Raw genomic sequence first — 13,599 nt, 5'->3', positions numbered from 1 at the left:
AACTCAGTGCTTGATACATAGTAGATAAATAAATGTTTATTGATTGATTGATAAAGAGACCTGGGTTTAAATCCTGGCTCCAACATTTACCTGTTTTGTGATCTTGGTCAAGGCACTTAACCCCTGGGCCTTAGCTTTGTCATCTATAAAATGAGGATAATAATAATTGTGCTACCTGAAGGTTGTTGTGAGATTAACATTACATAAATGTGAATTGTTTTTATCCTGCCTTCTTACAGCTGGAAAAAACATTATATATTCAATGTGGAACGGTGGGTTCAAGAATGTTTCTTGTATATATTTCTTACTTGATCAACACAGCTGTTGAAGGAAAAGAAATTGTTTGTAAATGTCACAAGGTAAGTCTTTTTTCCTCTCTCTTTTTTGGCTTCTAATTAATTTATTGGAATAGAATGAAGCTTTAGCATCTTCTTAGCAGGTTTCTTTGCAATGATGAATTTTTTTTAGCTCCTAAACCTGATAGCCCTGAGATAGTGCATGAAGGATCAGTAACTTTGATAGTGAGGGAATCTCCTCTACCAACAAATCACAGTTCATCCACAGCTTACAAGATTAGTCTTAGGTTACCTCACAATCAAAGTGTTAGGTGCCTTACCCAGGGTCACACACTTGTAAGTAGCAACTGGGTGTCACAGTAGATAGAACACCAGTCTGGAAAGACCTGTTTTCAAATTTGGCCTCAGATGCTTAATAGCTGTATAAATGTACAGGTCACTTAATCACTTCACCTGCCTTAGATTCCTCATCTGTAAAATGGGGATAATAATGGCCTCTATATCTCAGGGTTCTTGTGAGAAATGGAGAAATAATTGTAAAAAACTTTGAAAATGTTAAAGTGCTTGATAAATGTTAGCTATTATTAGCTATTATTGTGTCAGAATTTGAACCCAGGTCTTCAGGAGTCGAGGTTTATCATTTAATCCTCTGCACGTTAGGATAGAAATGCTGCTACATGATATTAGTCAGCAGTAGGCCCAAATAAGAGGCTTCTTAGACTAGCCCATTGAAAAAGTAGCTCAGGAGCATTCTAGGCAGATGCTATTAATTTAGCCACAGAAAGGAGAGGGGCCAAATACCAAGGAACTCTCTTTAATCATAGTGGTTTTTTAGTTTCTCTGCATCCCTAGCTCTCTATAGGATAAAACCACAGATGGCATTAGAGGAGAAAGGACTTTAAGATACTCTGTATAAATAATGCAATTGAAATTCATTGTCCTAAAGCCCTGTGACCAAGAGATAAAAATTTATTCGTTGATAGCACTAATTAAGCACCCACAAAGCCTTGTACTTTTTGGCTGCTGCATAAAGAACCATAGATGATGCTGGTTCAGTACCTCTTAATGGAGATAAGGGGAGCGGGCCAGTTTATGGGCAAAATACCATCTGGCTGTGGGTTTGTGTTCTAGGATTGCTCAGGGTGCCAAGTTACATGTCGCTTCTGGGGACTTGTGTAGAGTCTTGGGCCTTTGGTTGTTGAGGTTACCTAGTTAGGGACCTAGTTTCTACCTGCTTCACATGGTGATGTGGTTTTTCCTATTTAGGGAGTCAAAGTACACTGCTACATTTACTATGTTTCCTAGGCTTACAGGGAAATGGGTTTAGAATTGGAACAGGGACCAAAAAAAGCCATTAGGTTTAGGTTCCCCTCTACCCTTTATTTTACGGTTGAGGAAACTGAGGCTAGGGAAGATAATTGTCTTGCCTAAAGTCCCACAGGCAATAAATGTAAGCTTCAGGATTTGAACCATGGCCCTTATCTGCAGAACCAACCCTTTCCCCTTGCTGCCACACCTCCTCTTTTTCAAACATTTTTGAAATGCTATAATTCTAGTATTATTTTGAAACATGTATGTTGTTATTGTTCAGTCATTTTTCTGTCATGTCCGACTCTGTGACCCCATTTGGGATTTTCTTGGCAGAGATACTAAAGTGGTTTGCCATCTCCTTTTCCAGCTCATTTTACAGATGGGGAAACTGAGGCAAGCAGGTGACTTGCTCAGTGTCAAACAGCTGAGAAATAGTGTCTGAGGGCAGCTTTGAGCTCAGGAAGATTAGTTTTCCAGATTCCAGGCCCAACACTCTTATCTACTGCACCACCTAGCTGCCATGTATGTTGTAACACCAAAGTATCTTTAGAGCTTTATCCATCAAACTTTGAATGTTTTGAATTAGCATATAGTAGAGGGAAAAGCTTGGGACTAAGTCAGAAGATCTGAGCTCTGCTTCTGTTTGCCACTGAACTGCTTACCTGACCTTGAGTCCTTGAGCTCCCTGAGCCTCAGTTCCCTAGTGTATAAAATAGGGATAATTAATATCTATCCTCCCTGTCTGCTAGGGTTGTTGTGAGGTTCCAGTGAAAGTGAAAGGGCTTCATCCACTGTAAAGCACTGCACAACATAAGCTTTGTCATTAGATTGTCATTACATGGATTTTTTTGAAAAAATTTATTGTTGTCTTTCATTCTTATCCTTATCATCTGTTCTTATATCTCCCTCCCCATTCAGCCTTTCATCGTAAGAAAGAAAAGCATTTAAGCAAAGTCACCTGACACAGCGACCATCTCTGATAACATACACTGTTCCATGTTCCATAATTTAAAAAAAATTATTTCTTTGAAAGAAAAATGGAGGAAGGTGCATCACTTAATCTTAATGGATTCTTCTGTTATATAGGATGGGAATGTTTATTGATCAAAAACAGAATCTAAATTATATTCTTGTACTAGATTTATTTTACTCTTTCCTGTTAGGATTTAGAAAAGGAAATTGAATACACTTTCCAAATTCTCTTCCAGGATGAAACTGTAACAATTGAAACTGTCTTTCCATTTGATGTTGCTGTTAAATTTGTCTCTACAAAGGTATGTGCATCTAAAGCTTGCTGGAGATAATTTAGGAATACCAAATTTATAGGAATAAAATTGCTCTCCAAAATCCTGATAGATCTCTCTTTGTTGTGGCAGTTTGAGCACTTAGAAAGGGTCTATGCAGACATACCCTTTCTGTTGATGACGGACATTTTAAGTGCTTCACCTTGGGCTCTCACCCTCGTATCCAGTCAGTTACAGCTTGCTTCTTCCATGACTCCAGTGGATCATCTACAGTCGCATGTGGAGAAAGGTGAGAATTCAAATAAATTCCGTCCAGTTTAAATATTGAGTAGACATTTGAAAAAAAAATTTAGCTCTATGTAAAAATTTTTGATAAGTTACAGAAGTTTAGAATTAAGTTCATTAGAACAAATTCACAATTAAGACAACATCAGTAAATTGCCAAATTGCACCTTGCTCTATTATATAATTATGTATTTTTTGAGAATGGCAAAATGAAAAATCTAAGGAAATGTATTTAAAGTATATAAGCAAAACCAGTTCCCTTATTTAAAACACATTAAGATATTTAGAATGTGAAAATTAGAATTGTTGGTAGGGCTTTAGATACTTCAATATTGAACATACTAAAAGCTTTCTGATTTGATTTGGTATATTCACTTCCACATTTAGGATTCAGGCAAACCAGTTCCCTTTTTGTCAAATATATTTTTTATTTATTTCATTAAATGTTTCCCAGTTACATTTTAAGAAATATTTAATAATCATTTTTAAAAATTCTGAGTTCCAGATTCTTTCCTTCCCTCCCACTACACCCCATTGAAGACACAAGCAATATATCGATTATACCTGTGGAGTCATACGAAGCAATTTCCACATTAGCCATGGAGCAAAAGAAAATACATCAAAAAACCCCAAGAAAAATAAAGTAAAAAAAAAAAGTATGCTCCATTCTGCATTCAGAGTTTATGAGTTCTCTCTGGAAATGGATTCATCATGAATCCTTTGGAATTATCTTGGATCATTGTCTTGATCAGAATAACTAAGTCATTCACAGTTGAGAATCCTTATAATATTGCTTATTGTATACACTGTTCTCCTGGTTCCACTGTCTTTGATTTGTATCAGTTCACATATGTTCTCAGGTTTTTCTGAAAAGTATCCCATTCATCATTTGTTATAGCACAGTAGTATTCCATTACAATCATATGCCACACCTTGTTCAGCTATCTCCCAATTTATGGGCATCCAATTCTTTTCCACCACAAAAAGAGCTGCTATATTTTTGTATATGTAGATCCTTTTCCCTTTTCTTTGACACAGACCTAGTAGTAGTATTGCTGGGTCAAAGGGTAAGCACAGTTGTATCTCTTTTGGCTTACTTCTGAATTGTTCTCCAGAATGGTTGGATCAGTTCACTACTCCACCAACAGTTGCATTAATGTCCTTTTTATACTTCCCCTCCAGATTTTTAATTTTTCTTTTACGGTCATGTTAGCCTGTCTGATAGGGATGAGGTGGTATCTCAGAGTTGTATTAGTTGGCATTTCTCTAATCAATAGTGATTTAGAGCATTTTTTAATATGTCTATAGATAGTTTTGATTTCTTCTGAAATCTGCCTGTTCATATCCTTTGAAACTGTTTCCTTTTTTAATAATCCCCTTTTGCCCTCTGCAGGGAATTTGCTAATAAATTCCTCCCTTAGACTTAACTCTTATACCGCATTACTTTTAAAAAAAAAACTGATGCTTTTTGTTTTTTACAGCAGTTTCTAATCAAACCTCCCATATAACAAAGAAAGATAGTGAACTAAAACCAACTAACAAACTACTTCCAACAATGTATGGGCCATTATTCTCCCATTGTTTTCCATTACTCTACATAGGGGGAATTTTTTCATCTTCTCTTCTGTGGGACAGGATTGATCATTGCAATTCATCTAAATTCTTCTGTCTTTATCATAGTTTATTCAGTCTTTCCCCAGTGGATAGGAATCTGACTTTGTTTCCATTTTTATTTTGCTACCAGAGCAAGTAATGCTATAAATATTCTCATAGGCAACTAGGTGGTACAGTGATAGATCCTGGACCAGAGTCAGGAAGACCTGAGTTCAAATACCACTTCAAATACTTACTTGCTGTGTGAACCTGGGCAAGTCACCTTCTATCTGCCTCAGTTTCCTCATCTGCAAAATAAAAATAATAATCGCACCTACTTTGTTGTGAGGATAAAGTGAGATAATGTTTGTAAAGTATTTTGCAAACATTGAAGAGATATATAAATGCTGGCTATTATCATTATCATCATCATCATTTTTAGTAGTAGCATACATGGGACCTTTGATGTCTTTGGTGTTTGTGCTGTATAGTGAGATTTCTGGGTTAAAGGTTATGAATAGTTTATTAACGTTTCTTGCTTAATTCCAAATAATTTACCAGAATTGTTGTACAATTTCACCATTTCATCAGCATTATCTTATCATATCCGTCTTCCCACATCCCCTCTGGCATTGACTGTTTCCATTTTTCATCATCTTTGTTGCTTTTAGGAGTATGAAGTGAAAACTCAAAATTGTTTAATTTATATTATTCTGATTGTTAATGATATGGAACATTTTTATGTAGTTGTTGATAATTTGCCTTTCTTCTTTTGGAAACTGCCTCTTCATAACTTTTGACAACTTATTTTTAGGGCAGACTCTCATTCTCAAATATTTATATCAATTCATTATTTAATTTAGTTATCAGACCATTATCAGAAAGATAATTGGTGCAAGGATTTTCCTTCACTAGACAATTTTTGTTCTTGTTCAGAAAATATAAGTTGTCCAAAATTTTAGTCTTTATTATCACTTCTGCCTCTTCTTTGTTAAGACTTCTTGCCCTTACCATAGTTGTAAAAGGTACCTCTTTCCATTCCTTTCCAATTTTATGATGATATTTTCTATGCCTATTTCTTTGTATATCTGTATCTGTCTATGTCTATATATCTCTAGTTGGAACTTAATATGAATAATTTTGTTGTTATTCAGTCACTTCAGTCATATCTGACTCTTTGTGACCCCATTTGAGGTTTTCTTGGCAGCGATACTAGAGTGGTTTGCCATTTCCTTCTTCAGCTCATTTGACAGATAAAGAAACAGAGGCAAAGTGTCTTGCCCAGGGTCACACAGCTAGTACGTGTCTGAGGCAGGATTTGAAGTCAGGAAGTCTTCTTGACTCCAGGCCTGGCACTCTATCTACTACGTTACCTAACTGCCAGTTATAATAGCTAGCATTTGTGTAATGCTTGAATGTTTACACAGTACTTTACATACATTATTTTATTTAGTCTTCACAATAGCCCTGCACAGTAAGTGCTGTTGCTATCCTCATTTTACAGATGAAGAAACTACAGCTGAAAAGGGTTAAGTGATTTGCCTTTGGTCATACAGCTAACAAGTGTCTGAGGCAGGATTTAAGTGCAGGTCTTTTTGTCTCCAAGTCCAGCACTCTATCCACTGTGCCATCTAGCTGCCTCTTGTAGTATACTGCTGTAGTATATAGTGGTCCCTAACTTTCCTTACTGTTCTGGACTAAAGCTTTTTATGAAAGTCTGCCAATGCCATTTCAAGGTGATTGAAAAGAATCTTGCTGATAGTTGTCTTACAGACTGGTGAGAGTGCTAGTGAATGTTTCTGTCTTCAGTGCCCATCAGTTGGTAATGTTGAAGGTGGAGTACCTACGGGACATTATATTATCTCCTGGAAGAGGTAAGAGTTACATAAATCTTACCCTTTACTCAACCTCATTGAATTTCTTAAGTGTTTATCATTTGCCTTTTTCACTGACCATATGGGATCCTGTGATACATTGGGTGGCAAGTAACAGAATAAAATATATGTAAACGTTCTCTCCCTTAAAGACTTGTAAACTTATATCATAACAAAATGATTGCTAAATTTTTATTTGTGTTAGTCTAGGTTTGGCCTTACCAAAAATGTCATCTCTTGCCCTTTTCTCATTCCTTTCCTCCAAATCATCTCTCTTCCCTCCCCTCCTTTACCCCCCCACTTTATGTATAACAGAATTATATTTATCATTGTGGGGAAAAAAGACCTAGTGCTGACTTGACTTCTTCTCACTTCTAATTTATAATATCCTGTATATAGAATTATATTTTCGTATTTGGTTTAACCTATATACTAATAGGAATAAATCCAAAAGAACATTTTAGAGGTGTGGTTTGATTTTGGTATAATATTTATTCTAGTTCTTGCTCTATACATGTGAGTATTTTTGGATGAGGATAGAGAGTCGAGACTAGGTTTTTTTTCTTAAATCATGTCAGGTTTTTCATATGTAAGTCAGGGAAAAGATATGGCATGTTTTATAGTAGTACTTTATGCTTTGAAATGATAGTCTGAGAATGAGTAAGAGTAGAGTTATTTTGGACTATTTAAAAAGTACTCTTTTTATATGATTAGGTAATAACATGTTACTAATCTAAGATATTTTAAAAAGTGGAATGTTAAAGTTGCATGCAACAAAGCTTTTGTTCCATTAAATTTACTTTCCTTAATAAACTCCTGAAAAAATAAAACTAATTTTTTTCTTTGAAATCAGTTAAAGAAGAGGGGCGATATACATGGTTTCAGATTCACTCTTGTGTTTATAACATTGCACATGAATTGTGAGTTAAACTTACAAAGTGACTTTTTCTTCACTTTTCTTTGTTAGGACTTCAGCCATAGAAAATGTCCCTGTCATTAATACTGTCATTACTCTGCCACATGTGATTGTAGAAAGTATCCCACTCCATGTGAATACAGGTAACAGGAATGTGAATTTTGTTTGAATGAAAAAGACTGTAATATTACTACATGTGGATGCAGTTGTAACTTTCAAGTACATCGAAACCTAAATTAGGTCTTGTTTACTAGTTATTTATCAGTTTTTAAAAGAGCCAGTATGTCCTAGTGGGTAGAGAGCCAGCCTTAGAGTTAGGAAATCATGGATTCAAATCCTGCCTTTGACATCCTAACTCTGTGACATAGGCAAGTCATTTAACCTCTTTGGGCCCCAAACTTATAGCTCCTTAAACTATAAATTTCAGATATAAATGTTAATTTATGTTCAGAGTTCCCTCAAACCAGTGAAACATCTGAAATCTGAAAATCCCACCTCTTCCAGAATTTCAGTAGGTGCTAAAGATTCATTCAGATTTTTTTGGTGTTCTTGCTTTCTTATTCCTCTCTGCTTCAAGGAAAAGAGTTTTTCAGATGGTTTTTATGAATCAATCAATAAGCATTTAATTATCAGGCACTGTGCTAAGTGTTGGGGTTACAAAAACAAACGTGAAGCAATCTCTGCCATCAAGTAGCTTTCTAAGGAAGGAGACAACGTGTACACTTTTGTAGAATATTTATAAAATGAGTCCAAGGCATTCTGACAAGCAAGGGCATAAGATCTGTTTTCCAAGTAAGTAATTTACTTCTTAAGAAAACAAGAACAACATTTATTAGTTATAAGAGGGGCTGCAGGGCTCAGTGGGTATTGATAGGGTAATTTGGGAGCTAATTTCTCCAGCAAAAAATTGAACCTTGTTTTTCTTCTCTAAAGATCTGCCATCCTTTGGTCGTGTTAGAGAATCATTACCTGTCAAGTATCATCTACAGAATAAGACCAGCTTAGTTCAAGATGTAGAAATTTCTGTGGAACCCAGTGACGCCTTCATGTTCTCAGGTCTTAAACAGGTACGATATTTTGCTTTCCTATGTAAAACCTGTAAGTAGCCCTGTAATCAAGCATTTGTATACTTTTGTATGGCAGTAATAGGCCATATTCTTATTATTATTTTATTAAAATTGTGTTCATTCGCTTTTTCGAAAGTATTAAAATCTATGTTTGTGTACATAAGTCAAGAAAATACAGCAAACTTGAGACAGAACATGTGATGGTCAACTTCATATTATCAAGTTCAGAATTGTATGGACCTCATGCTTCCCACAAAGTGGGTAGTTCACGTCTTACCCATAGTGCATACACACGACAGAATTACAGATCTTTTAAGATGTTATACAGTTATAACACATACTTATAAATACACACACACACACACATTCTTATATCTAGCTTGACATCATGCATTTATAGAAATTCTGTTTTACATATCCATGCCTACATACATTATCTCCATATGTGATGTATGGATGTGAAATTCAATGTATAACTTGATCCAACATAGAGAAAACTATGTGGAGCCTTTTATTCTCAGTCTTCAGCAGGCATAAACTACCTTATAGATCTTTAAAGTATTTCCTTTAAAACAATCCAGTTTACCCACCAGTTATTATTTATAGTGACAAAGTATATGCTTTGTAATGTATTCAGATTAGGTCAGTTGGTATCAAGTCAAAGAGTTGCCACACTTAGGTAAAACAGATACAGGCCACAGTTACTTATCTGTACTAATTGAGGAGAACAGAGATTTGGATAATGCAGAACAGTTCATAAATACCTTACATTTGTTTTGGGCCTTTTCCTAAAGTTAGCGAGACACATGCATAAATTAGTACACATTTGAACACATAGACATTTACTCTCTACCTAGTCCCAACAGTATCCTGATTCGTCCCTATTGTTTTATAGTTTAGGATCCAAATGAATTATCATGTGTAGATAAATGAATATTGACTGAATATGTATATACCACAAGCACATGTATGCCTGGTTATCTTTACTCACTACTTTTGTCATTTAGATTCGATTACGTATCCTACCTGGCACAGAGCAAGAAATGTTGTACAACTTTTACCCTTTGATGGCTGGATACCAGCAGCTGCCGTCACTCAACATCAACTTGCTCCGTTTCCCTAACGTCACAAATCAACTGCTCAGACGTTTTATACCTGCATACATTTTTGTAAAGGTATGGAGACAGTAGAAATTTTTTTGTTTTACTTTATTGTCTTTTCATTTCACAATAATTATGCTTCAATAATGATGTTCAACTGGGATTAGACTAATTAACTCTAATAGTTTTCATCAGTTTTAGGCAACCAAAAATACAGCTTATAGCAAAGTGCTATAAACATTTCAAAGCTACCAGCTGTGTGCAGAACACTGTGCTAGGTATGCATGGGGAGCATAATGTGAGGTTTAGGTTAAGATGTGATCCCTACCCTAAATTCACTTACAGTCTAATAGAAGAGATGTGACATATGTAGGTAACAGTATTACAGTATTAAACGAGGGATTAGAGAGTTCTAGAACAAAATTTGAAAAACAGAGGCTTAGTGAATTACAAGTTAAACATGAGTCAATAATGTCGAATGACAACCAAGAAAGTTAATGCAATTTTGGGCTGTATTGAGAGAGAAATGATGCAAAAGTGACTTTAATAAGACTTGGTAAGTGGTTGGTTTTGAGAAATGAAGAAAAAGGAAGAGTCAAAGAGAATTAGAAGATCACAAGCATGGTGAGCTAAGTGAATTGTGGTAACACACAGAAATAGTAAAGTCACAAAAGAAGGGCAGACAAAAAGGTTAAGGAGCTAGCTTTGGACACGTGCAGGTTTTTTTTGTTTTTTTTTTTTGTTTGTTTGTTTGTTTGTTTTTTGCAGTTGGGGTTAAGTGACTTGCCCAGGGTCACACAGCTAGTAAGTGTCAAGTGTTTGGTCTGAGGTCAGATTTGAGCTCAGGTCCTCCTGACTTCAGGGCTGGTGTTCTATCCACTGCACCACCTAGCTGCCTGGGGACACGTGAGTTTCACATGAGCTCATGGAACATCCAAGTGGAGATGTCTTGTAAACAATGTGAATGCAGGTCTCAGCTCAGGAGTCAGGAATAGGCATATGGATTTGGGAATCACAAAGAGGCAGTGGTTGATAGTGTGCAAATGAAGTAGACTGCTAAGGGAGCGTGTGCAGAGAGTTAAGAGAAGGCAGCCACGGAAATAGCCGTGGGAACATCCATGTTAAGAAGTGTGGAAGATTTGGAGCCCTGAGAAAGAGAGAGAGTGCATGAAGAAGTATTAGAAGCAAGAGGGTATGCTGTCTCAGAAGTTGAGGGACAGAGAGTGTATACAAGAAAAGGGGATAGTCATCAGTATCAATAAGGATGGAGAATTCTAAAAGGCCACCACATTTGGAAATTAGGTCTTTAGTGTCCTTAGAGCAGTTCCAGTACTAGCAAAAGGATGAGTGGAAGCAGATTCCAAAAGGTTGAATAGAGAATAGTGAGAAAATGAAAGCGTTCTTTGGGGACAGATTTTTTTTTTTCAGTAACTTAAGTAGTAAAGAAGAGGAGAAAGATGAGATGGTAGGTGTATGGAATAGAAGAGTCAAGGGAAGAATTTGCTTGGGTCAGAGAGATTTGAGCATATTTGTGGGCAGAAGGAAAGAAGCTATTGACAAAGGGGATGTGGTGACACATGAAGGAGAGAAAAGACTATTGGAGCAAAGTCTAGGAGAGAGGAAATGGGATCAAAGGCACAGGTAGTAGGATTAGCTTTAGTGAGTACCAGAGATAGTTCATCTGTAACCTGAGGGAAGCAAAAAAGTAAGCAATGCTATTTAGAAGTTAGGAGAAATGAAGGAAGAGACTGTGGTGCTCATATCCAGTGACCTTTTAATCTTCTCAGTGGAGGAGGAAACCTTGTCATCTGCTGCTAGGATGAGAGGTGGGGATGGTGTTAGGAGGGTCTAAAGGAGAAAAAGAAAGTCTTGGAACAGTCATTGTAGGGAATCAGGTAAGTAGGCAGTAATGATCAAAAAGGATTATTGAGCAGCAACAAGAAACCTAGCTGAGATTGGACATCAGGAATTTATTTTAGGTAAAAATCAGCTGTTTCATTCCCTTATATGAGTCTTCTCCACATCTAGAGTGGGCGTAGAGAAAATGGATGAAGGATGAAGATTTGTGGTTCCAAAATGGTGGAAGGTCAGACAGACATGGAATCCTAGTAACTAGTGAAATATCAAACTAAGGGGGGCAGCTAGGTGGTGCAGTGGATAGAGCTCCAGCCTTGAAGTCAGGAGGACCTGAGTTCAAATCCGATCTCAGACACACAATACACAACACATACTAGCTGTGTGACCCTGAGCAAGTCACTTAACCCCAATTGCCTAGCCAAAAAAAAAAAAAGAAAGAAAGAAATATCAAACTAAGCTACCTGTAAGATTAGACTGGGGAGAGAAATAAATAAAGCCTATGTGAGGGATAGGAAATAGGAGAACAGAAAATGACTCTGATCTCAAAGAAAGCTATAATCCCAACTTAGATCACTGAGCAATCCATCTTTGTGTAATACTGAAATGTATTTTTTTCCTTCTTTAGATATGTAAAACTTTAAGAAAAAAATAGAATTATTATCTAAATGCAATACCCAAACAGTCTTTTAAATCTCTATAGCTCCATAATACTGGATTTGTACCTTTTTTTGAAAGCCTAACTCTGCGAACACATGTTAAATGTATATAACTCATTTGAAGTTCATATGCATATATTCTGCTATTATCAGATCCTTGCAATGTAAGACAAACAGGATGATCCCATTCAAAATCACTTTGGAAACCATAAAGTGCTACAAAATGAGTTACTCTTCTTGATGATGAAGGTTTAAGAAATGCCATGTTTGGCTAAACTATTGGTCTCTCCAGCCTAGTATTCTGTTTCTGATAGGAGCATCATCAGATGTCTATGGCTCGACCTCTGGGCCTTTCATGAAATCACCTTCAAAAGACTGGAACAGATCCCAGATATCCCTGATTTTCCTTTATGTTACATTACAGTTATTTGTATTAATTCACTTTGACCCTTATTTGTATTTCTAGCCAGTACCAGTGTCTTAGAATAACAAGTTACATAAACTTACTACTTCCCCTGTAAAGTTGTACTTCCAGAATCTTGGAGTTGAAAGGGACCTCTAGGACAGGGTGCAAGGAAACACAGGCAATAAGTAGCAGAGCTATGCTTCAAATCCATGTCTTCTGACTCTAAATCCTTGCGCTATTCTCAGCTGTCCCTTCTTCCTTCCCCCAGGTTGGGAGCCAAGGTAGAAAGAGGAGTTGTAATTGGCCTTCGTGCCACTAGAGGAAGGACAGAGTTTCAACTCTGCCTTCCTCCTCTCCTGTCACTTCTTAGAGATGGCCACTCTCACCTTAAGAAACTTTGCATTAATTCAAGCTGAAAATGGAACTTGTATCCATAGAGACATGACTATTCTAGTTCTGTTAAGTTGATTGGAGATGCTAGAGTAAGCTATGTCTGGAAATATGAATTAATGCTGTGTCGCTTAACCCTTAACTTATTTTCATCTCATGCGTGGCACTTCGCTCCACATAATGATATCTCAGTCTTCTTCTGGCTTACTGACAAAGCCAGCTTTTTCTGGGTGGTATTTAACTTTGTAAGAAAAATAACTCTGCCAGAAACAGTTGGAAGTTTTAACATTTCTTACGTGCCTGCCTTTTGGATTATTATAATCCTTTCTTCCGAATTGCAAGCATTGCATTCCAACAAGATAACTTCTGCCAAGAAGCCAACTAGGAATTGTTTTAAGAGCTAGCTTCTAGAGCAGTGGTAGAGATTTGTAATTGAAACAAAGTGTAGTGTTGAACCCCTCAGTCATTTCAATGTAAGTATAACTGCCCCTTTTTCTCCCATACCCTCTTGGACCCTAGAGAAATGTCTCTCAACATTTTTCTTTCTCTGACTAGAAATAATCATAATACTTCCATAATTTTATAGTACTTTAAAGGTTTACAA

General features: G+C 36.5%; 1 protein-coding gene and 1 pseudogene across 5 annotated transcripts in view; one reads left to right on the top strand and one right to left on the bottom strand.

Annotated features, from left to right (window-relative positions):
• The window catches only part of TRAPPC11 (trafficking protein particle complex 11), a 71,021-nt gene that overhangs the window by 51,893 nt on the left and 5,529 nt on the right, over positions 1–13,599 (top strand). For all 5 annotated transcript variants that reach the window (XM_027837507.1, XM_027837506.1, XM_027837509.1 and 2 more), the window contains exons 23-29: positions 240–359; positions 2,816–2,881; positions 2,984–3,140; positions 6,492–6,603; positions 7,571–7,662; positions 8,453–8,586; positions 9,594–9,761. In XM_027837507.1, the coding sequence (XP_027693308.1) occupies positions 240–359; positions 2,816–2,881; positions 2,984–3,140; positions 6,492–6,603; positions 7,571–7,662; positions 8,453–8,586; positions 9,594–9,761 (849 nt within the window). The remainder of the gene's footprint in view (positions 1–239; positions 360–2,815; positions 2,882–2,983; positions 3,141–6,491; positions 6,604–7,570; positions 7,663–8,452; positions 8,587–9,593; positions 9,762–13,599) is intronic.
• Positions 5,013–13,599, bottom strand: part of LOC114024498 — a 13,265-nt pseudogene continuing 4,678 nt past the window's right edge.

Source organism: Vombatus ursinus, unplaced genomic scaffold (assembly GCF_900497805.2).
Source record: "Vombatus ursinus unplaced genomic scaffold, bare-nosed wombat genome assembly UNPS02014821.1, whole genome shotgun sequence".
NCBI lineage: Eukaryota > Metazoa > Chordata > Mammalia > Diprotodontia > Vombatidae > Vombatus > Vombatus ursinus.
Note: the sequence above shows the minus strand (reverse complement) of the source record. Positions and strands in the feature narration are given on the sequence as shown.